The 26,229-nt window shown below is 37.4% G+C and overlaps 1 protein-coding gene across 1 annotated transcript in view; it reads left to right on the forward strand.

Annotated features, from left to right (window-relative positions):
* The first annotated feature begins 13,822 nt into the window (after nt 1-13,822).
* Nucleotides 13,823-26,229, forward strand: part of LOC149780599 (uncharacterized) — a 41,730-nt gene continuing 29,323 nt past the window's right edge. The window contains exons 1-3 of the mRNA XM_089937719.1: nt 13,823-13,982; nt 19,327-19,418; nt 24,607-24,670. Of these exons, the coding sequence (XP_089793845.1) occupies nt 13,868-13,982; nt 19,327-19,418; nt 24,607-24,670 (271 nt within the window). The 5' untranslated portion in view covers nt 13,823-13,867. The remainder of the gene's footprint in view (nt 13,983-19,326; nt 19,419-24,606; nt 24,671-26,229) is intronic.

Genomic DNA, 26,229 nt, shown 5'->3' on the forward strand with positions numbered 1-26,229 from the left:
AGCACATTAACAAATCCCTGTCTATCTCAGTTAAATGGGCCTATTGTAAGTATATTAACAAATTCCTGTCTAACTCAGTTAAATAGTCCTGTTGTAAGCACATTAACAAATCCCTGTCTCAGTTAAATGGGCCTATTGTAAGCACATTAACAAATCCCTGTCTCAGTTAAATGGGCTCTATTGTAAGCACATTAATAAATCTGTGTCTATCTCAGTTAAATGGGCCTATTGTAAGTATATTAACAAATCCCTGTCTAACTCAGTTAAATAGTCCTGTTGTAAGCACATTAACAAATCCCTGTCTCAGTTAAATGGGCCTTTTGTAAACACATTAACAAATCCCTGTCTAACTCAGTTAAATAGTCCTGTTGTAAGCACATTAACAAATCCCTGTCTCAGTTAAATGGGCGTTTTGTAAGCATATTAATAAATCCCTGTCTAACTCAGTTAAATAGTCCTGTTGTAAGCACATTAACAAATCCCTGTCTCAGTTAAATGGGCCTATTGTAAGCATATTAATAAATCCCTGTCTAACTCAGTTAAATAGTCCTGTTGTAAGCACATTAACAAATCCATATCTCAGTTAAATGGGCCTTTTGTAAGCATATTAATAAATCCTTGTCTAATTCGGTTCAATAGTCCTATGATAAGAACATTAATAAATCCCTGTCTAACTAAGTTAAATGGACCTATTGTAAGCACATTAATAAATCCCTATCTCAGTTAAATGGGCCTATTGTAAGCACATTAACAAATCCCTGTCTATCTCAGTTAAATGGGCCTATTATAAACACATTAACAAATCCCTGTCTGACTCAGTAAATGGGCCTATTGTAAGCACATTAACAAATTCCTGTCTAACTCAGTTAAATGGGCCTATTGTAAGCACATTAACAAATCCCTGTCTGACTCAGTAAATGGGCCTATTGTAAGCACATTAACAAATCCCTGTCTAACTCAGTTAAATGGGCTCTATTATAAGCACATTAACAAATCCCTGTCTGTCTCAGTTAAATGGGCTTATTGTAAGCATATTAACAAATCCCTGTCTAACTCAGTTAAATAGTCCTGTTGTAAGCACATTAACAAATCCCTGTCTCAGTTAAATGGGCCTTTTGTAAGCACATTAACAAATCCCTGTCTAACTCAGTTAAATAGTCCTGTTGTAAGCACATTAACAAATCCCTGTCTCAGTTAAATGGGCCTTTTGTAAGCATATTAACAAATCCCTGTCTAACTCAGTTAAATAGTCCTGTTGTAAGCACATTAACAAATCCCTGTCTCAGTTAAATGGGCCTATTGTAAGCATATTAACAAATCCCTGTCTAACTCAGTTAAATAGTCCTGTTGTAAGCACATTAACAAATCCCTGTCTAACTCAGTTAAATGGGCCTATTGTAAGTACATTAACAAATCCCTGGCTAACTCAGTTAAATAGTCCTGTTGTAAGCACATTAACAAATCCCTGTCTCAGTTAAATGGGCCTATTGTAAGCATATTAACAAATCCCTGTCTAACTCAGTTAAATAGTCCTGTTGTAAGCACATTAACAAATTCCTGTCTAACTCAGTTAAATGGGCCTATTGTAAGCACATTAACAAATCCCTGTCTAACTCAGTTAAATGGGCCTATTGTAAGCATGTTAACAACTCCCTGGTTAACTCAGTTAAATGGGCCTATTGTAAACACATTAACAAATTCCTGTCTGACTCAGATAAATGGGCCTATTGTAAGCACATTAACAAATCCCTGTCTAACTCATTTAAATGGTCCTATTGTAACTAAATAAGCTAGTTCCCAAGACAGTTAAATAGTCCCATCGTAAGCAGATTAACAAATTCAGAAGTCATTTAAATGGTTAAATAGTCCTGATGTAAGCACATAAACAAATCACTGTTGAACGCTGTAAAATATTCCTATTGTAAGCATATTAAGAAGTCCGTATCTAAGCCAGTTAAGTCCTATTATAAGCACTTTAACAAATCCCTGTCTAAATAGTTAAATAGTCCTATTATACAGCAGTTATATTGGTAAATAACTCTACGCTAATTGTGTCAACTCCGCAGGTCACAGAAAGAATTAGTCATGCACAATCACAAGTTGGTACATTCACAGTTTGCTGCCTTGATAGTTCCTAGTCAAACAAGAAGAAATCAACTTTATCTTTGTCCCATGCAATAAAACGGGTCAAAGTGAAGTTTTGATTTTAAAATGTTGCCTGATTGCATGAATTCTGAGTAATATGTCTAGAATGATAACTTTTATTTACCAGGAAGAGAAAATGAATGTAAATTATTAATAGTAGTTTGTTTATAGAAAGCATAAATAGAACACACTGAAGCTCGTTAGCATTACACTGGTCAACAGTGAAATCATTACTGACTTGAAAAGGCCCTAATCTGTAGTATTTTGGTGTGCCGAACACGAATATAACCGTGAAAATTTTTTATTGGCTCTCGTTTTGAAGATATTCATATACCTCATTTTCTATGTTTCACTGTGTAAATTTCTCCAGTAGGACTGCAGCAACATCCGGAATAATGATGTAACATTGCATAATACCATCATGCTCACATCATCCACAGTTGATTGCATCATTTTCTGATGCAATGCAATACTAATGCCATGCGGCTGCTGAAGTAAGTTGACGTCAGCAGTGTACTATACATGTGTAGGCCTATTATACTAATGCCAGGCGGCTGCTGAAGCTGACGTAAGCAGTGTACTATATAAAGCCCAATCAGATAGGTTCAGCATTTAAAATATTTTAGACGTTGTGCGAGACAGTTCAAGCTACTGTTACATAAAACTTATTATTTTATCCATTTACGTACAATAAAGAACAGTAATGCCTCGAAAGTGTGTTAATACCGCGGACAATTTTTGCTATATTTGTGGGGAAGTGACATTTGCCAACCAGAAGAAAAGTATCAATTCTCAAGTGAAGAAGGCATATCATCTTTACTTCGGATGCAAGGTTGGTGACCAAGACAAGCCTTGGGCTCCGCATATATGCTGTGCTACATGTACAACACAGCTTTCACAGTGGTTGAATTGCAAAAGGTCATCAATGCCGTTTGCAGTCCCAATGGTGTGGAGAGAGCCAAGCAACCACCTAAATGACTGTTACTTCTGCTTGGTTCCTCCTCTTTCCGGCGGAATAACGAAGCGAAAGAAGTCGAGAATAGTCTACCCAAACATTCCGTCTGCATTGAGACCAGTTCCACATGGTGAGGGACTTCCTATTCCAGAACCTCCAGCAGAATATTCTCTTGATTCATCTGACGAAGACAAAGGTGAGTCGACCTGTTCTTCTCCTGGTCCATCAGCATGCAGTGATCCAGATTTTCACTGTGGTGCATCATCAACCCCACACAGAATAACACAGGAAGAACTAAATGACCTGATTCGTGATTTGGACTTATCAAAGAACAAGGCAGAATTGCTAGGATCAAGACTCCAACAATGGAATCTTCTAGAAGAAGATGTCACAATTACTGCATATCGAAAGCGCCACCAGCAATTGGAGCCTTTCTTCAGAAAGGAAAGTAATCTGATATTCTGTTCCGATATTGAGGGCCTCATGAATGCTTTAAAAATCACTCATGACCCACAAGAATGGAGACTATTTGTGGACTCTTCGAAACTGAGTCTCAAGGCTGTGCTTTTGCACAATGGAAACATTCTTCCATCTATTCCAGTAGCGTATGCTGTCCACATGAAAGAGACATACGATAACTTAAGGCAGCTACTGAATTCCATTGAGTATAACAAGTACAGCTGGCACCTCTGTGGTGATTTGAAGGTAGTTGCCCTTTTAATGGGACTGCAGCAAGGATATACAAAATACATGTGTTTCTTATGCGAGTGGGATAGCCGAGCAAGGGAAATGCACTACATGAGGAAGGAATGGACTCACAGGCAGAATGTAGCCATTGGAGAGAAGAATATCCAACACCCAGCTCTGGTTGAGGCTCAGAAAATCTTGCTACCACCCCTTCACATCAAACTATGTTTGATGAAGAACTTCGTGAAAGCCATTGACCGGACTTTGCCAGCATTCCGATACCTGCATGAAAAATTCCCTCGACTCAGCGAAGCAAAGATTAAAGAGGGAGTTTTTGTGGGTCCTCAGATTCGAGAGCTTTTCAAAGATGACCGGTTCAACAACTTGCTGGAAGGTGACGCGAAACAAGCATGGAATGCTTTTCGCCTAGTTTCTACAAACTTCCTCGGAAATGTTAGGGCAGAAAACTATAAGGAACTAGTAGAAGACATGTTGATGAAGTATAAGAAACTTGGCTGCAATATGTCTCTAAAGATTCACTTCCTTCATTCCCATTTGGATTTCTTTCCTAGCAACTGTGGTATTGTTAGTGATGAACACGGCGAACGTTTTCATCAAGATATCGCAACAATGGAACAAAGATACCAGGGAAAATGGTCCACTACAATGCTGGCTGACTACTGCTGGACACTCCTCAGAGATGCTCCCGAACAGCTGTACAAGAGACAGGCGAAGAAATCTAAGATGTAGTCAATGACTTGATTTTTTATAGGTAGGCTATTACAGTTGACCTTTTACTATTGGAATGCATTTCGTTATGTAAACATTAATTTCTTGCAGATTACAAAAAAACTAGAGCCAATTTTGCAATTTGACTGTCATATTCGTGTTCAGCACATAAAAATTGATAAGAATTGACTAATTTTATTTCAGTAACATGACTTTTGTAAAAATTTGTTGTCCAGTGTTATAGAAATGAAGCTGATCCATTTTCAAATATGACTGCAATTAATAAAAATAGACAAATATTTACACAACATTATCTCAAAGAACTGTTGCTGCTTCATTACTCAATTATGATAAAATTTCTTCTTGAAAAGTTTTTAAGAGCCAGGACTTTGCTAGATAACATAAGAGTGGTCTGTGCCACCCCCCACCCACCCTGGTCTTTGCAGCTAGGTAAAGGATTCATGCCTCTTCCTAGCCCATTAAATCTCCAAGTTTGGGTGTCATGGCAGGAGAAATGGGTAATTCCATGTTGATCTTGGCTTGCCTTCCAGTTACAATATTGGAAACTTTAGTACAAATGGCTAACTCACGAGTAACCATAGCCTTGCATGCCGACCTCTTTTCAGCAGCCTGATGAAGGAGGAATCTCAGTTGCCAGATACCCTTCATTGCTCTTTGGTAGCAGTGGCAAAGACTTCTAGGCATAAGTTATCTTTGTCCATGGCTTTAAAAGTGGAGCTTCTCCGCCTCCGCAGGGATGTTGCTCTTGACACATCCAAGGTCTTACTGGAACACAGTAAGAAAATTTGGAGGGCTTGAGACAGAGACTCTTTGGAGGGCTCATTCAGTCTGTGGCTTCTTATGACTTTAGAGACAAGCAACACCAGTCGCTTGCATCAGCTCCTGACCCATTAAAACTGGCCAAGAAGAGAAATCAACTTGATGAGTAACATGGTCCATTGGAGATGTTCTTTAAAGAAATGCATCCCCAGTCAAAGCAAAGTCATGCCCTAAAAGGCCTGTGGAAGAAGTTTGTTGGTTGTTCCCCCTTTCCAAAGGACAAGGGTGGACATACCCAAGGGACCTACTCATTCCCCAACATTGGAAATGCAGCTTTCAGAAATTTGAAAGTGAATCAAATTGTTCAGCACAAATTGATCGTCTTCAGCCATACTACTCAGTCTCCTAAATGCAACGGTATAAGAGTACATCTGATTGGCTGATAAAATTAGCAATTATGGTAATAACATAGGTCACCAAAACATGACCCCTAAGAGGTTGTTGTCAGATCTTCATGTAGGACAGTGGAGTTCCAATTTTATTCTGATTGTTATATGAGCATGCCTACCATGCTTCAGCTTAAGCAAATGGCACAACAGCATATAATACACATACCAAGTCACGTGCAAAAGCCTGACATACTTGAATTGAGACCCGTACTTACATTGAATTCACCACTGGTCAGCAATCTACCACCAATTGTTAATGTAAAAGCAATAGTACAACAGTTAAAACAATTTGTACATGAGCATATTATAGAATTACCAAGAGGTGCAAGAAAAGCTGACATACTTGAGATAGTAGAAGCATTTGAACAAAACCGTTGCCGTATTGAGGATAAAAAACTCCATCGTAATACTAAGAATAAACAAAAACGTCTTTCATCTGATATTGCCACTGAATGCTACTGAGGATGTTCTTGACTGAGCACTGCAATCACAAGTACCTGAGATTAAACTGCATACACTTAGTGGTGAGTTAGAAACTCATCTGGCAATTATCCCACCCATATACAAACCAGGCAAAGACGCTCAATAGATGTTAACAAATGGCTGATTCCTGGAGTCACATTGGTGTTACAAAACTCTGGCCATTTGGGAGTTAAAGCAGATATTGTCCTTAATGCGCACGTGGTTATGTCACTTAGTTATGACAAGAATGGATTTAAAGTGATAACACCATGGATTCAAAGATGTGCCAGTATTATCCTGAACCATAACGACACCAGCGCCATCAATGACAAAATTGACAAAGGTATTTAAAATATTATAGAGACTTGGAGAAATACACCAAGATAGGATCGGGATGGACTATCAAAAGCTGTTTGAAAGTCGAGTTTCATTTCTCACCGTTTTGTGGATCCAGTTACACACCAACACCAGAGTGGGTTAAACTAAGGCTAGTGATAAACATGAAGAGTTTTGACAACAGGTGTTTTGAATAAGCGATTTTGTCACCGTCATATCTGGTTCATGATCACCAAGACATGCCTCCAAAATACCGGCAGCACTTATGTGAACTCAACGTTTGCAATATCGAACATTTCTGTGCAGATTACTAAGATCACACGGAACAAACTTAAACAATTAATTCGGGTATCGCTGTTAATGTGTCCACTTATGACAAAGGCTTTTATCTGCTTACAATATCCCAATGTGGACAACATGGGTGAATCCAGATTGCCTTGTGACTGCCGAGTTCAACGAAAGAATCAGAGTCTATATCACACTACATATAGATAAAGAATCATGCTTGGTTGCTTATCCAGCGCAGCAAGCATGCGCATAAAGACTTTCCATGCAAACGTTGCATGCATATATTTAGCAATCCCAAACCAAAACTGAGTTGAAATTGCTCACCGACATTGACCAGCATCTATTTATTGAGAAATCTCTTCGTGGCGGACTTTCAATGGTGAGTCACAAATATGCACTCGCCAACAACCCAAACGTGGACGGGTGTGACCTCATTGCCCCTAACATTCACATTATCTATATGAATCATAATAACCTTTATGGTTGGGCAATCATGCAACCATTACCGGTTGGTGAGTTTCAGTGGATTGATCCCACACACATTGACGTGCAATAGCACATAAATGATCACAACATCAACAACGACTACAGATACTTCTTTGAAGTCAATCTGGAATACCCTTAACATTTACCTGAGTTTGGTCCCAAAGCGTTGTTGGTGCAAGATACTTGGTTGTTAGTGCTCGATCGTTGATGTGTGATGCATATCAAACGAAACGATGTGTACGCGCACATGGCACAAATATGTCTGGTCAATGTACCAGCAATTATCCGAAAGATCATATGTTGTTTAGTAACGCCAATAAAATGATTGTTGTTAAAGTCAAAGAATACCAGCAATTATCTGAAAGATCATATGTTGTTTAGTAACGGCAATAAAATGATTGTTGTTAAAGTCAAAGACGGATGCCCGGGTAAACCAATCGACTGCGACCTAAAATGTATTCAGTCGTAGCTGGATCACAAAATTGTGAAGAAAAAAAAAAGAGAGCGAAAGATATTCCACATTTCATAATGCAAAAGGATCTCTGGCAGGACATGTGCGTGGAATGTCTTCGAGACCAACGTGAATTCGTGCACACTGCAAATATGGCACCATGTCGGAAACATCGAATGGGTGTTTACCAATGCACTAAAGTGAGATTGTCTCCGCTTGATACCAAGCGATGGATACTCCCTGATGGAATCATTACCTACGCATTTGGCCATCATGCTATTGTGAATTAAGTTACAATTGATACGTCCACTAGTGCATCAACGTGTTATTTTTGGTGCCAGTTTAATATTTGATGAATCAACTTGCAATTCCTCTCGCACAAATGATCGGCAGGGAGGCTTTGCTGCTTGTTCAATAATAGGTGCCCAATCGATAACGTGCTTGTTTTCGTGGATTATCAGTCCGTTCTGAAATCGTAAATGTATCTACAGACCATATTGAGTCAGTTGCACGACGCTACTCACATTCTAACTCTCCAAGAGCATACATATACCGAACAAACTTGTTTCTGAATGGATGTACTGTTCCGGCTGTGAGATCATTTTCTGAGTAAATGTGACAGTCTCTCGTTGAAAAGCATTATCTGGTTTCAAGCCAATGGTACGTGTGACTTCATTGTTTAATGCTGATATTACTGATGGAAGACGTGTTACCCATTCGTAAGATCGGGCACTTGAGAGGCCATTTCCCGTCTCCGAGATCTCATTAACAATTTCAGCGTGAACTGATGACCGATTAACCGTTCTGAAAGTGTGTGACAAAATCGTTCAACAATAGGTTGGTCACCACAAATGCTGACATGTGAAACACGAACTCGCACATGGTGTTTGGCCAACGACGCAGCATCAAATCTGAAAAATTCTGTACCAGGATCCACTTGTAATAGCCGTGGCCAATATGAATGGTTCACGTGCATAAATGCGTTCGAGTGCATCTGAAACAACTGCACAATCGGTTGACGTCAACGGTTCAGCTTCTTTGTACCTGCTACCAACATCGAATATGGTTATCACGTACTTGTAGGTGTGCAATCGACCTTGACGATCACAGACACAATCGTGTGGAAGAAACAACAAATCAGCCTGATGGACCTCATTTGGTATCTGGAGATCAAACCACCCACGTGAAATCTTTCTTGGTACTAGTAGGTAAATTTGCCACAACTCTTGTTTCGTCAACCATATTCGAGCAATCCTATGAGTGACCTTTTCCCGCACTTGCTATCTGTTCCGAGGCAGCTTCACATCTCCCTACCCGTGTAGACTGTAGAATATTTTTGATAATGTCCGACTTTTTGTGTCCATTGTTTGTTTGTTGTAATATAAATGTCGTTTAATGAGAGCCTTCGAGTGCAACCTTTCACACCACCTTGGATGATTAATTTTGAGATCCATTCTCCAGAACCTGGTATAGCAATCGCATTTAAGTCATGAATCAGAACTGCGTTGGCGCATACACGTGCACTTATATCGTTTGTTGTCTTATAAGCAAGTTCATACCGGTAACATGCAGAATCAACACGTGCTACACCAGGCCTTGGTCGGTTGTTAGAATCGAGCCGTATTTCAAGCCATGTACTGGGCCCACATTAATTGTATCCAGGAAGGTGCTTTTCACCAGGCTATTTACTCAGTGGTGCTTCTGGTAGTTTTGTTAATACAGCAGCGATATCACTGCCGACTTTTTATTAAACCGTAAAGTCTAAAACCGGATGTACTCACAAAGATGAACTTTTGTGCTTCACATCGAACACAGTTTCAAGCAATCACATTATGAAGAAGTGGTTGTATTGTATGCCGTATTATTCAATGGCATCACGTTAAAGGAATTTCGTAGATGCTTTGAAAGACTATTCGGTCATTGACTTCTCTGTACATGCAGCACCTACATCGTCCAAGCATAGTGATGAACAAAGTTCCTTATTTCCAAATTTTGTTCGTGCACTGATCATTGGCCCCACTGGACCAAGTAAACTCAACTGTTATTGAATATAATTTTAAGCTGGTTAAAGTGGACTCGATTGTATGTGACTGCGTCATCGGCTGATGACCGGCTATGTTATGATGTTTTACAAGATTTAAGACAGCGTTGAGAGACAACGAGTCATCGTCCACGGGAAGCGGAGTTTATATCGATTTTTTTTTCAGCATTATCACCTATCATTAACGATTTGGATTCAAACGAAAGCAATCTTGTAGTTTACGGCGATGTGATGCTTGAGCATCAGGTTAATCCTTTACAAATATTTTCACGTTGGACGACATAAAAACAGGCAGTTGACGCTTTCAGCCTGAAGTAGGATCGTCCGTTCACTTACGTCTTCGCACCCTTGTGGATGATCACACTGGCACTGCACAAACCTAGTAAGGAACTCCACTGCTCAGTCCATTTTAATAGATCCTCTGTGGCCAAACGATCGTAGTTCAACAATCTACTCTGCCAGCTGACGTACAGTCCCACGACTTTAACCCAGAGAGGATGGACTTCCTGTCGCAGCACAGGGGCTCTCTTCTACATAATAGCCTGCATATTCTAAGGCTTCATGTTTGGAACATATCAAACTCCAGAACAAGCTTTTATTCAATTAATCTCACCAAGTGCATCGTTCAGTCCAGGAGACGATCTACATCTAAAGTACGTAATACCAAGAGGAGAATTTTCTGCGATTGGTGCAGTAGGAAACGAGTAAATCCAAGCCGTCCCTCAATGAGAACAGTGGTTGGTTTTCTTCTTTCCCTGATTGACAAGAAACGATGCTCGGCTTCTACTGTCATGACCTGCCTTACAGCCCTTTCCAGGGCACTCAACATATCCGATGAGGTATTTTGAGCTGCAAAGAACGATGTCACTCTGGTTAATGCCAAAATAAGCAGAGTATAGACGTATTATATTGAGGTATGAATGTGCATTGAATTAGAGGATCATACAGCTGACAGACCCCGTTTCATTTCTTATTGTACAAGTTTTATTTACCTGTATTAGTACAATGCTGTCGGGCATTTCTTCGCACCTAAGGTTTCGGTCACCAATATTGAAGCAAAAGGCATACCGAATACGACCGATTGACGAAAATAAAATGCTGCAATGCTTACCATTTGAAAAAATGTAATTGTTACCAGAATATTATGTTTAAAATGATATTAATTTTTGGACACACGGGATACCACCCCCGTGTTTTCATGACTCGCGACATGACGGCCTACTCTGCGCACAGCTTTGAAAAGATGTAATATTTATCCATCGGGCTATAGAAATTAAATACATTACTTGGGACTGTTTCTGTCAGCAGTTCAGTCGAGTAATTAGGTCAGGTTTATAGTTAGTTTCACCAAATTAAACGTAACAATGGCAAAAATGGCAAGCGATAATAAGCCAACTAAATCGATCTTGTAAAAAAATTAGTAAAGTTCAACATTTTATATTAAAAAAAAAACAAGCTATTATGTGGAAGAGAAACAAAAATGAATATTGTGTGAAGTGTTTACAACGTCTTGTTTATGGATAAACATTATAAAAAAGATTAGAAACAGACTATAAGCCAAGGAATTTCTTGAGAATCCCGTTCTAGCGGCAAGTTGTGCAGACGATTTTGTACGTGTGGGACAACTTCTTGCAAAATTGGAAACTTGGATTAAAATGCAGAATTCTTTTAATGTATACATTTCAATCTTTTAAATTTTTTATTTGTACGATTCTAAAAGACACATAGCAAATAGGATTTTCTGTGTTACAGGTTCAAGAAGATCATGAAGTGGGTCTTCATGTTGACATTTAGAAATCACATTTTCATATGCATTTCGGGTCGAAATGAGGGATATTTTTGTTCAGTTTCTCGATTATCACTCTTTTTAATTAAAGTACGACTGTTCTTTCTTGATACAAAATAGATTTTTAACCCAAATAACACGTGATCCAATGTTTACAGAAATGACGTATTGTTGCGCAGAATTACCCGACGCGCAGAATGGGCCGACATGGTGGTATATAGTACATGTAAAGAATAACATGTAGGCGCTGCTGAAATGCACAGACAAATGAGAGAGGACTGAGGCTCCTGGAATTCGCTGGTTACAACGACCTTATGCTGCCAAACACCTTCAGCCAGCACAAAGTATCCAGAAGATGGACATGGCACAGCCCAAGCGAGACCATCACAGTCACATCGACTACATCATGGTGAAGAGGTGCCTACAGTAAAGTATAAACATTGCCAAAACTAGAAGCTTTCCCGGAGCGGACATAGGAAGTGACCATGATCTGGTGATGATGACCTTCAGGCTACATCTAAAGAAGGTTAAGAAAGAGAGCCACACAAGAATAAAATTTGATCTCGAGAAACTGAATGATCCCGAAGTAGCAAAAGCCTTCCAGGCAATGATTGGTGGGAAATTTGCACCGCTCACTATCCTCGATGCTGACAATACCGACATGGACACGTTGATCACCACCTTCAATACGGCAACGACCGAAACAGCCAGCGATATCCTCGGTGATCATCACCCTCCCCAAGAAATGCAACTTGCAACAGTGTCAAAACCACCGTACAGTCAGTCGTATAAGCCATCCAAGCAAAGTCATGTTAAGGATACAGCTGAACAGACTAAAACAACTGGCTAAAAAGATCATTGCCGAGGAGCAGGCGGGATTCAGAGAAGGGGTCAACACAACAGAGCAGATCTTCAACCTCAGGATATTATTTGATAAGTATCTACAACACCAGCAAGATCTGTACCACGTCTTTATGCAGCCTTGTGGGAGACCATGAGACTGTACAACATCAATGCCAACCTCATCACAGTAATAACGAACCTCTATGACAAGGCCACCAGTGCAGTATACTTCAACGGTAGCATAGGGGACTGGTTCAGAACGACAGTCGGAGTCAGACAAGGCTGTCTGCTCTCTCCCACACTATTCAACATCTTTCTGGAGAGAATCATGGTAGACGCGCTTGATAAGCATACAGGGAGAGTCAGCACTGGAAGAAGAACAATCACCAATTTACGTTTTGCTGATGACATTGATGCACTAGCAGGAAATGAGCAAGAATTAGCTAGCTTAGTAAAGCACCTTGACAAAACCTCTGCAGCCTATGGCATGTAAATTAGTGCAAAGAAATGACCAACAACATCAAGGGCATCAGCATTGACATCAGGGTCTAAGGTACAAAGCTAGAAACAGTCCACAGCTTCAAGTATTTTGGGGCAACTGTAAAAGATGAAGGATCGAAGCCTGAATTACTCTCCAAGATTGTACAGACAACAGCAGCGCTGACAAAACTGAAGCCCATCTGGAAGGACAAGAACATCGCACTCAGCTCAAAAGTCAGACTGATGCACTCACTGGTGATCTCCATATTTCTCTATGCCTGCGAATCATGGACCATAACAGCTGGCTTGGAGAAAAGGATACAGGCTACAGAGATGAGATGTTTCCGAAAGATCCTTGGGGTCACATACAAAGACCATATCACCAATGAAGAAATACGGCAAAGGATAAAACAAGCCATTGGGCCTCACGAAGACCTCCTGATCACAGTGAAAAAAGTAAACTGCAGTAGTATGGGCATGTCTCACGATCATCAGGACTTGCCAAGACAATCCTACAAGGCACTGTACAAGGAAGAAGAAAGAGAGGCAGGCAAAGAAAAAGGTGGGAAGATAACCTTCGAGAGTGGACAGGCTTGACACTGAGCAACTCAATGAGAAAGACGGAAAATCGAGAGGAATGTAGAACGCTGGCTGTTACGTCTTGTGCGGGGCCCCAACGGTCTTCCATACTACGGGACTGATGGTGATGATGAAGAATAAAGACAAATTCTGTATAAATCTTACGAAAGCATAAACATACTGAGACAATGTATATTTTATATTTAGCCCCCGTGGTATACAACGACGTTGTATTACCAAGTCATGCCTATTTACCGAGGCATTAGAGCATTTCTGAGAACCACACAAAGGTGGCCGTGAACGCATTGTAGGGAGATTCCGCATTAGTCACCTCCGGTGCGGTGCGATCCGGATTATATCCCTAGCCAACATGGCTTCCTTGCTAAAACATGCCGTATTTCTAAGTGTTCGACGATTTCCAGCTTTGCAAGGAAGTTTAAAAGTAAATGGAGTAAGATGCATCAGTATTACCTCGTTTAATTTACGTAAGTGTCTTGATTTTGCAATATTAGGATAAGGTAATCTTCCAGTGTGGAATGTCCTGCTAACTTCGGTATTGTACAAGGTTAAAACCTGGGCTGTACTGCTGGTGCAAGGTTACACGTTTCAATTTAGAATTGCTTTCTTACAATACTCGTTGTACTGCGAGTGACACGCACCGTTGCAGTAACCAGATTTATAGATCTTGACGCGATTCTTCAGATTTCTATATTAGACAATACCAACAATTAGTTCTCCGCCTTGTTTTTCTTTCTTTTCTGATATAACTTGTGGCGAGACTAACGGTGCTTGTCACCATTTGTGTGAAGTTTTCAGCCTCCAGCTCTGTCAGACTATCGGCCGCAAGCTAGTTATTGATAAATTTATTTCGCCTAAGCTTTTGTACGCAAGTGGTCAGTAAAATCCCTTTTTTGACCATGTCATTAAATTCTTCAGAACACTCACATGTTTAGTTATATTTTCCTGTCAGAACAGAACACACTAGGTCAACAAGTAGGTCTCCTTTTTTTCAATTTTTTTCTGACAGTGGAGACAACATTGTCGGGCGTATCCCATACTGAAGTTTTATGTTGTTTTAACCTCCCCATCAGTTCTGACTATCGGACGCGCTCGCTAGTAGTTAATAAATTTATTTTGACTGACCTAGGTATGTGGATGGTAACTAAAACCCCTCTTATTTTGACCCATGGCATTAAATCCTTCAGAGCGCTCACTTTTTAGCAATAATCCCTGTCAGGACAGAATACCTATGTATACATCCAGAGATCTCGACAACGCTTAATTATGCATATTTGGATGCCACTTTTTGATCTGGGATGCAGAAAATCACTGAGGCGGGAGTCCTCCGTACGCATGTAATAGGTGTGTGGCAAAAATCAAAGACTTGTCAGTCCTGCTTCAGCCACCTGCTTTGTGGGAAAATGTGTTGATCAGTTAGCTCTCCTGATATTTACGATGACAGAATTCAGTGACTGAAAGACCCCCTGGTGTACATGTTGCCATTTTATAAGAGTACATAAATAAGAACATGATGCAATAGCTGGGCGGCAAGTTTAAAGGCTTTGACTGGCGGCCGGGTGGGAAAATGTACTGATATTTACAGTGATTGAATTCAGAGGCAGAAAGACCCAGGCATTTACATGTGGTCATTTATAAAAAGTACATCAAATAAACAACTTTAGCTTTCGTTGTTGTGTTCATTTCCAAATGTAGCGTAATAAGCAGTGCACGTGACCTCAGAATCAAGACATATTGAGACTTAGACAAAATGCCATTCGTAAGTGGGTGACAAGTCACCTAAAAATGTAAACTTCGCCTTCTTTTGTTAGGAAAGCGAAAACGACTTCACCCTGTGATTATTTAAGAGGTACATTGACTGACCATGCCATATTTTTTATAATGCCCCTCGCGTTAGCCCGGTTGTTGTAGTGAAATGTATTCGTCAAGGCATCAGTAGATAGGCCTAGTTTTTATATCAATTACGTTGACAAACAAAATCTTGACCATTAACCCTTTTCTGAGTAAGGTAGCAACTATCAATTTCTTGCATGAGATCCTTTGATGATAAAACATACAAACTTGTGTTTTAAGATCAGAATCGGTGGTTTGGATATATATTAGCTGCCTCATATACACTATTTCATCATAAAATTTGATTGCAACTGTAAGTGAACCAGTAGGCCTAACGAGAAATAATGGGGGACTTCGCTAAGTCTGGGATGTAACAGTTTATTAGATTGTCCGTTTTCTTAAATCATCAGGTAAATATATTCAGAAAAAAATATACAAATCATTGAAACCAAAGCCTAGGTATTATTTTATTAAAGAGCTAACTTTAAAATGCAAATTATGTAGGTCAGAAACGTATGGGAGAGTGCTTGTTGTGGAATTCACAAGATGCGCTTTAAGGTCAAACCTGTTTTCTGACTTGACACGTATTTGCAAAAATACGGGGGATAAAAGCAAATCAGATACTATTTATTTGCCTAAAATTACTACAAATACATATACAAATAAATAAACCAAAAATTTGAGATCTGTCAATGGACTATTTGTAATGAACCTATATTATAGTGAGTGATTACATTACAAAAACCTCTCCTAAAAATAGATGCACTCACGTTTGTGTTGATTCTGTAGGAAAGAAAGAACTGCAACTTTTGATGGTGGGACTCCTATTTTTACCAAAATGGGAGTCCTGGACTCCTAGTTTTAAAATCCTAGCGAGATCTCAGCATCTATTATGACCTTCTTTTTAAAATTGCTGATGCTTGCATAGAAAGCAGCATTACCCCAAGGTAAGAACAACGTCTGGAAACCTAGTGAGGAGTATATCACTAGGAACTGACTAATGCTTGGGGCAGAACTGTAGTTAGGTCTGGCTGTCGCTGCAGAATTTTGTTTTTTTTAGTCTTATACATCTGTGAAAACACATATTTGTATGGGAAAAATAGGTATTATGTATGAACTGAAATGAAAGATGACATACCATGCAAAAGATATATACGAAGTTACATAATTGCCTCCAAATTAATGGACTTGTGTGCCAATTTTTTTTTTGCCAGTGTTTTCCTAGCATTGTTTATAAATGACATTGTCACATCTCTGTTTATGTTGGTAATACAACTTTTTCCCAACCACAGGTGCAATCCCACTTATCATCATAGCACATGACAAAACCGGTTTAAACGATAGCAACCCACTTGTTTGATTGTGTCTATAAAACATTGAAGTACGTTACTGAATTTGCCATAAGCCTCTTTCGATGAATTTATACAATAATCTTCAATTGAATATTTATGGACAAGGCATGAAATAAAGTGAATAAACACCATTTAAGGGTATGTGTAATCAGATTCTCCAAAATGACGCCTTTGGTTGCAGAAAGTGACTTAGACCATGTACATGTGCTATGTGACTTGTACTATAATGAGATCCTCAGTTGATATTCTTATTTACAAGTTTACCAGCTGAACATCAATATTATGATTGAAAAGGTGTTCCAGAATTTATGATTCAGAAACAAATGACTGTCCCAGAACATATCGTATAAAAGATCACTTCAGAAATGAATTCATGGTGTCCCGACATTTAAGGTAAATATGGTATCCACATATTTTCCTATGTACAGTAATTTGGTGTGAATTGCACATGATCGTTCATTATAATTTACCACCCTTTGATTTACTCCAAAATAAAAGCATAATGTAGGAAAATAAAAGAAGCTAAAAATGTATTACTACAGGGATGGTGCTGGCATTAATAAAGCTGTCACCAAAAATATCACCAACTTCAATATTTTGTCATTAATTTAAAACAAATGTTGTCATTTTCATCATACAGTATTACCTGTTTATCTCGATATCCCTGTGACCAAGGTAATATTGTTGACTTAAACAGATGTTGAGACATATTTGGGAGGGTTCTAAAAATGAATCAAATTTTGCATAGAAGTGAAAAATATAAGAGGTATCCAGTCATCAGTGAGTAATATTTACACTAAGAGTGTGTATTAACAACTTACAACTGTGTAGTAGAATCTATATTGCATAATGTATTGTACATGTATGAGAAAAATCCATGAATTCAAATATGAATCACATTAATCTGAGTTTCTTCTGACCCTAGCCACACCATTTTTGATATTTATACATTTATGTTGGAGTGTAGCACTGTATTCTGCCTTTTCTACATTTAATTTCAAAATTCCACTAAAAGGGAGATTGACAGTCATGCGATCTGTTTTTGTCCATCCAAGATGTATATCTGATTCATATTTAACGCCATTTTCGGGCTCAAATTCACTCACTGGTATCTCCATTAGCACTTTGCCAGCTCCAGTAATCCAATAATCCAACATACTTCGTAACTTAGCAAATATTTTGATCATTCACTATCACCAACCAGTATTTGCTGAACGAAATCATGGTCTGAAGATGATCCACACAAGGAATCAGACATCTTGGATTTTCTAGGTAGTCCATAGTTTAAAGACGCATTTGTAAAACTGCCTTGATGGAAAGTTCAAACTATGGCATAATGCTTATTCCAGGGCACAATATGCCAATTAAATTTAGTTTAACAACCATTCATATCATGCTTGAAGAACCCAGATGTTTAAACAGTTGCCTACTTAAAAAAACATGTCTCAATAAGAACGGAATGAACAGTTTTTTTCCTAAGATCAGTTCCTGGTTGGAACTCAACCAAGTGTATGGTTCATTTCAAGTGGGATATCTCTACAGTGAACATTTAAGTAGAACCATGAGTCAGATTCTACTGTAAATAAGATCCAGTGATGACTGTTATTTTTTGCAATGTTATTTGGGGACTCTCTGTGGCCATGTGGTCTACAGTGCTTGCCTTCACTGATCACTGATATCTCATCTCTGTCTGCATGGGTTTGAATCTCAAGCTTAGCCAGGGTGAGTATGTGAGAAAGCTTCCCAGTGGCTTCCCATGGGTCAGTGGTTGTTACAAGGGTTTTCCTGGGTTCTTTCTCACCAATTATACTGACTGCCATGTATAGCCTATCATACACTAAAGAAAAATGGAAAAAATTCATAGCTATTTTAAAAAATCCAGGAGAATGAAATGGTTCAGGACAGTTCCAGATACATATTTGAGGCACTTGCACGTTATACAAGTTGATTATTAACTGCAACTACTTCACTAGATTTATGATCTGCAAAAGTTTGTTCCTACCTGGCTTTTTGACAGCTGACTATCTTCTGGTGTGGGGTTTGTTTTCCACATTATCTCATCCTGATTCATTTCAGAAATGTGCAAACTGTTGAGGGATGAATTTCTAGTACTTGTGTAACTTGTAAAGATTTATATCACTCCACATTTAATGATACGCTGGTTTACTTTGTTTTGACACTAATTTCTTTACAGTGAAAACATGTTTATCCACTAACATATTGCTAACAAGGATCTGATTTTTAGAAACTCCATGTTCTAAAAATAGACATTATCTGAGGTGAACAAGATGGGTTTGTATTATTGATCATGTTGGAAAGATCACTAGGAACATTTGACAGTCAGCCATCTTGACAGTGGAAACAGTTATGGCTCATGAAGAATGATAGTTTCCCTTTGTATGTACTGTGTGAATTGAAGGATTTTCATTTATTTGCAAGTTTTCCAATATTTTATGAAAATGGTGCAAACATGCACACATTGAACAACACACTCATAACACATTAGTTAGCTATTAACATGATGTTTACCACCGATTGCTTTCTTTATGCAATGCTTCATCTTAACTTGGCAATAAAATCTCTGTATTTTGGGGATGTGTAGATGTTCTTTTCTTTTCTTTTACAGAGAAGTTTTTCTCAGAAAAGCATGAGTATGTGGATGTTAAAGATGAAGGAGGGAAAAAAGTAGGAACTGTAGGAATCACAGATTATGCTCAAGTAAGTCAGTAGTTAATTAAGTACACTATATATTAGCAACACAGTGATTAGGGTTATACAGGGTTCCCACGCTACCGGGAAAAAGTCGGGAGAAATGATCATTTTTTTCCTGACCATGAAAAGTCCTTGAATTTTGCAAATATTGACGAAAGTTGGGAAAAACCGGGGAATTTCCCTCCACAACGTGACACCTGAAACAGTTACATAATTGAGTCGTAACTGAACTGATCATGAATTAAATTTATTGAGTTCTAACCAGAATATTAGGAAGTTGCAGTATGGATCATTTGGGTGCTTGCCATAAATATATTTTTTGAGTAATCCAAACGCTCAGTGGATTAGATTCATCTGGTAGACTTTTTGTTTCACAGACAGCTCGATATCTGTTTTTTTTTTAATGGAAGGTATGAAAATCAGTCTAGCATCACAAGAGGCCAACATGGTGGTGTTAAAGCATAGCCCCTTAGCAGATGGGCTAGCAAACTTAAACATTGTTAAATCGAGTTATACCTGCATGAAATCAATATGAAAATAATTTATTTTCTCAGAAATTGCGAGAGTATTTAAATCGTTATGTCTTTAATCTGCTGAAAGACGAGGAAACTAATGTGTTGATGAAACTTGAGCTGGTACTAGCGATTTTGATAGCATGTCGTACGAGCACAGAATCTCACAATCGTCATTTTCAAATATTGTAGAAAAAAATATTAAATTAAAGTCGTATACTGATTGTAATAAAAATACAAAAACAAAAGAGCACAAAATTCTCTATATTTATTCCGAGACCAGCTTTGGAGTTTTGTTGTATCACGTGACTACCCGGTTGACATGTGCTTTCTTGCGTAGGGAGCATACGAAGCAGGGAACCAGACTACTCTGCTTGATGAATCAGACTGGCCAAGTTTCTTGTAGTTGTTCTAGAAATAAATATGTTGAGAATTATATGTTCTTTCTGGTTTTTACAAAAGGTATCAGACTTTCATTTAATATAATTTACATTTTGTACAACAACATTAAAAAGGAGTTTATTGTTGATATCACGTGACTATTGGACTTCCGATGTCGTTTTTTAAAAATAGATTTGTGAAGTAATGTGACTTACGCAAATGGCGAGTACCGAGTTGGGTTTCATCTATGCAGAGTTTCGTCTAGTCTATCAGCGGAGTAAGGACATAATGATTATAATACTTGCCATTTTTGAGAAAATCGATAATTTTCCTATTGATTTCATGCAGTTTTAAGTCGATATAACCTAGTTTAAATTTGCTGGGCCCGCTGGTAAGCTATCTTGTGGTGGCAGATTACAAATTTTTGATATGTAATTGCTCTGAACCCACATTCCATCCAAAATGTCCAAATGTGAAAAATGGGGTTGGAATATTCGGTGGAAACCCGGATTAGAAAAATCTGAATCTCTGAACTGAACTTTGGTGCAGAACTTACAGAGTGACATGTAGCGTGAAGCATTGGTTTCAGATCTTAAATGGAATGCAGGAGAAATGGGAAATTGTCGTCCCTTTTATTATATATTAAGAAACTATAAAAGCTCATGTATTAATACAGGTTTTGGGACTGGTTTATTGAACTACAAGGAGACAAGTTGATTTTACAACAATATATAATTTTGAAGGTCTTTTGTAAAAATATAAATCAACCCTTTTGTAAATGTCTTTAAATGATGGAATTTTTAACCAAATTGTCTTAAGGAGTTTAGGTTGGTTGAAAAATCTTGTTTGAGATTTTATTGGCACAGATAATTTCAGGGTTAAACTTTTTTCGTAACAAGACAAGATTCTAAAACTTTGCATTAATTGTTTTTTTTTTTTCATACTGTGATAGGAAATGTTTACTTTGTTTAACATGCACACATATTGCTCTAAAATTCTTTGGAATTTTAAGGTTTGAAAGGAAGCAAAATAATTTATGCTCATTATGTTGTTTCTATGTAGCAACATAATGCAGGTCAGCAAAGTTAAGTTAGAATTTGTATTCTGTACATTGAAATGGCTTTAAATGCCATTTTATGGGAATATGGTCAAATTTGTTTCGTTTTACTCATTTTTTGGTTTTGTACATGATCATCTTTTCTGACATATATGTTTTGGAGTCTTGAAAGAGAAACATCTTCAGATTTGAAAACACATGTTTTATAATCCAAAATGTTCTTTAATTCCATTCAGTAATGGTCATATGTTAACCTTGAAAAATTGATTTCATCCTGGAAAAAACCTGGAAATTTATATTTAGAAAAGCGTGGGAACCATGGTTATATGTGAAAAGTTGGATTGCCAGGACTTCATATGAGGAAAATTTATCCCTAGCAATGTGGAGATATGGAGAAATTTTTTTAGGGAACTATATCATATTTGCAAAACCTCCCTTGGCTATATGCAAAATAAGTCACAGTTGTAGGATTTTCAAGCTGGAGATTTGATAGGATTCCTACTCATAGAATTTTTTGCTGTTACTGGAAGAATTGAATATCCAGAAGGGCAGTCAAAGAATCTAACTCTTTAACAAGTGATATCTGTCTCAGTTTTTTTTTTATACTGCAATGCATATTATTCACTTAATATCTTAAAAGAATACTTCAGATTTGTGAATACAATTTTAGTTTTATGTTTATTTTATATTTGGTATAGTGGGTTATTTTTTTACATTGTATTGAGGGTTATTTATACTGTAAAAGTAGATTATTTGATGCATTATATTGTAGATTATTTGATACATTATATAGTAGATTATTTGATACATTATATTGTAGATTATTTGATACATTATATTGTAGATTATTTGATACATTATATAGTAGATTATTTGATACATTATATTGTAGATTATTTGATACATTATATAGTAGATTATTTGATACATTATATTGTAGATTATTTGATACATTATATTGTAGATTATTTGATACATTATATAGTAGATTATTTGATACATTATATAGTAGATTATTTGATACATTATATTGTAGATTATTTGATACATTATATTGTAGATTATTTGATACATTATATTGTAGATTATTTGATACATTATATAGTAGATTATTTGATACGTTATATAGTAGATTATTTGATACATTATATTGTAGATTATTTGATACATTATATAGTAGATTATTTGATACGTTACATAGTAGATTATTGTATATACTGTATAGTAGGTTACTTTATACACTGTATAGTGGATTATTTTATACACAGTATAGTGAGCTCTTTTGTACACTATTTAATGGTCTATTTTAGTTGTGAAGAAATTTCAGCAATTTGGCAGTCTTACTTTGGGATTACAGAAATACATTTGACAGTTTTATTACCGGTTACTCATACTCATAAGTTGGGTTAACCTTGATCTGCTATTGTATAATGCACCAACAGAATAGGGTCCTTGTTGTTTTGTCTACTAATTACTTCTTGCAAACTGCATAGACCCATCTGACGGCAGGCACATGTTGCAGTGATATATCTCGGTCTGTGCAGTTTGCCCTTGAATACGTGAATATATATATATATATATATATATATATATACAGTACCAGATGAAGTCCAAAATGTTTCATTTTTTGAAACTTTTAGGCAGTGCTTCCCTTTACCCTCATTTGTGCTTCAGAAACCCCCAAATTTATAATTTGACCCCCAGTTTTAACACCAAAGTTCGTTTTTTACTCAGTCTTGCATCCCTAGGGGATACACTGCTTTTAGGGGATAATAAAAGAGACATAACAGTCCTATTTCATTCATGGACAATGCATTGGAAGTTGTGTTTATCATCATACATCTTCAGAATTAATTGACAATGACTTTATGTTGTATCATACCATGTACACTCGCTTATAAGTCAAGTCAGACTGAAACAACAAGGATCCCGATATGCTGTAGCATAATGCACATGCAGGTCAGGGTCTATATTGTTTGTTCTACTAATTACTCTAACAAACTGCATTATGCGATGGTAGATATGGGTCTGTGCAGTTTGCAGTTGAACTCGACTTATAAGCAAGTATATATAGTGGTCAGTTGTTCAGAGGTAAATGTTTGTTGCCTTTCACTGATTCTCTGTCCTTTTGTTTTGGTAAACAAACAATAAATGACATTGATAACTGCAGTAAACTACTGCTATGGGCATCATTATGGACAGGTCATGCTGTTCTTTGCTTGCATTTATGAATATGCAATAGCTTGTCATGCTTCCAATAGAAAATGCATGGAGTATTCTTGTCTTATCCAAACCTTGGGCTGAGATTAAAACTACTGAGTCAATTTTTTAAAACTAAACAGACATTGACATCTGGCTTGGATATTGTAAAACTCTCCTAGCTTGAGTTTCCATTTGTGATAACCTTTCAAAAGTAATATCATTTGTGATGAGATGATGTTTCAACAGTATAGTCATTTGTGTGAGATGACCTTTCAAAAGTATACTTGTTTGGCTGTTTGCGAGGAGATGGCCTTTCAAAATTAGTCCTTTGAGACAAGATGACCTTTCAAATGTATAGTCATTTATAACGAGATGACCTTTCAACAGCATAGTCAGTTTTAATGAGATGACCTTTAAAAAATATAGTCACTGCTATGAGACAACCTTTCAAAAGTATAGTCATTTGTGATGAGATGACCTTTCAGAAGTAATGTCATTTGTGATGAGATGACCTTTCAGAAGTATAGTCGTTTGTGAATAGTTTAACAAAATTTCAATCTCAAACTCTAGAGTTTATAATTTCCAGGCCTGTTTTGTTGTCACTGAAATGTTCTTCCTAAAATTTCTTAAGACGGATGCTAAATAAAGTAATTTGGATCTGTACTCTTTAGAGTGTGGTGTAAGCAAAAGTAGCCTAGCATGTGATTATAAGGTAAATTTTGCTAAACAGTACATGTACTATTGGTTGTCACTGCTAAAATAAAAACTTCTCTTTATCTGCACTTACAGAAATATGACTTGCCAAAATTAAAAAAACTCTTTTTGGCCAAATGACTGAATGTTATATCTGTGTAAATAGCACATTCCATGATATATGCATAAATATTTTCTTTAACACAAAGTGTGGTCTTTTACTGGAAAACATGTTTGGGGTTTCGGTTTTGGTGCTTTACAGTCGGGAGGTTCACAGTGGTGAAGATAAGTTGATGAAAACTGCTGCTTGCGGTAGAATTCTGATACAGTATTGCCATTTATTTTGCAGGACAAACTTGGAGAGGTTGTATATGTACAGTTGCCAGAAGTTGGATCCCAGCTTGAAATGGAAGGTAAAGACATGGTTGTTGGTTTCACAAGCATTAGGATATATACCCAAAAAGATTTCTGACTGAAATCATATCTTTGCTGTCATCAGCAATTTGAAGATTGGAGTGAGAGATATTAAAATGTCATGTAATTTGCATTATTTTGCTTTTCATCAGACATACTTGGTGTTCAGTTTAACTCTTCTTCTTTGAGTTTTCTTTTCTCTCTTCTTATAAATAAGAGGAGTTTCATATCCTATGGTTATTGTTAGTAAACGAATGAGAATCCATCTCAGGACAGCAAAATCTCTTTTGATATGACCATTGCTTTCAAAGACCATGCAGTCAAATCACAGATTGATTGAGGACTATATTGTTCCCACCTGTCTTGAGAAACCAGAATATTTTCAGATAGTGTGTGGTCTTTCATGACAGGTTATACTGTATTGTGATTATTGAAATATGTGCCATTGTTTTTGATGTTATGGGTTAATGCCAGCTTTTAGCATTATATAGCTATACCTGGTGGCCAGTATATTTAGTGGAGGAAGAACCAGGAAGGAACTATCAACTCACAGAAAGCTACTGGAAGGCTTTCTCATACACCCACTTTGGCCAGACCTGAGACTCAAACACACATTTGCAGAGGTGAGAGATGTCCATGGCCTGTAGACCAGTCAGACACCCAAGGACCCTGTAAATTTGGTAATTTAAGATTTGGATGTATTGAACAACATGTACAACACTAGAACACATTGTAAGAGAGGAGGCTTTTAATCATTAATATCTGGTTGTAATTGTCAATAAAGAAAAGCAAAAAGTATTGATTTATAGTAAGCAGCTTTATTAAATGATTTTTGTGTTTCTTGTCTAATTAGGTGGAGTCTATAAATGACTCATTATTCAGGTGTTGATATCCTTGACTTAAAATGCATTAAAAGGAATTTTTATTGCAGATCATTTGTTTATTCACAGTATATGTCAATCCCTTGGGATCTGATGCTATTATTTTCCACATGAATTATGTTTGGCAACTGTCTATTTGCATGTATGACCAATTATCTCTGCAAATTTTCAAGTATTGTGTCCAGATTTCAGCATAACCATGGAACTCCAGTTTATAGAAAATAAAATCTAAATTTTAAAACTTAGGGTCCAGAACTAAGGACTGGAAGTCCTGTAAGCATAGTACGGAGAGAATTAGTTATTTATTTGTTTTTGAGTTTGATTATTGCATCAGTGACTTTATAGAGATATGTTCAAGCTAGATTGTTTGGTTCATCATCATCACTTAGTTCAACTTGGATAGGATTTGTTTCCCCTTGGTTGACCTAAATTATGTGGATGGTTCCACTTTCAACTGTAGCCACATTGAGACTTAAAATAATTGAAATAAACATATACACTTGAGTGGCCTTAAATGTCTTCAGTGTAGACAACATAGTGGCTATAGCAAATTTTTTCAGATTATGGATCACTGCCATCTCATCTCTGTGTGGGTTCAAGTCAAGGATTCGGCCAATGTGGGTATGTGAGAAAGCTTGTCAATAGCTTCTCGTGAGTCGGTGGTTCTTCCTGGGGCT

Source organism: Sinohyriopsis cumingii, chromosome 16 (genome assembly GCF_028554795.1).
Source record: "Sinohyriopsis cumingii isolate HCF-2022 chromosome 16, ASM2855479v2, whole genome shotgun sequence".
Classification (NCBI taxonomy): domain Eukaryota; kingdom Metazoa; phylum Mollusca; class Bivalvia; order Unionida; family Unionidae; genus Sinohyriopsis; species Sinohyriopsis cumingii.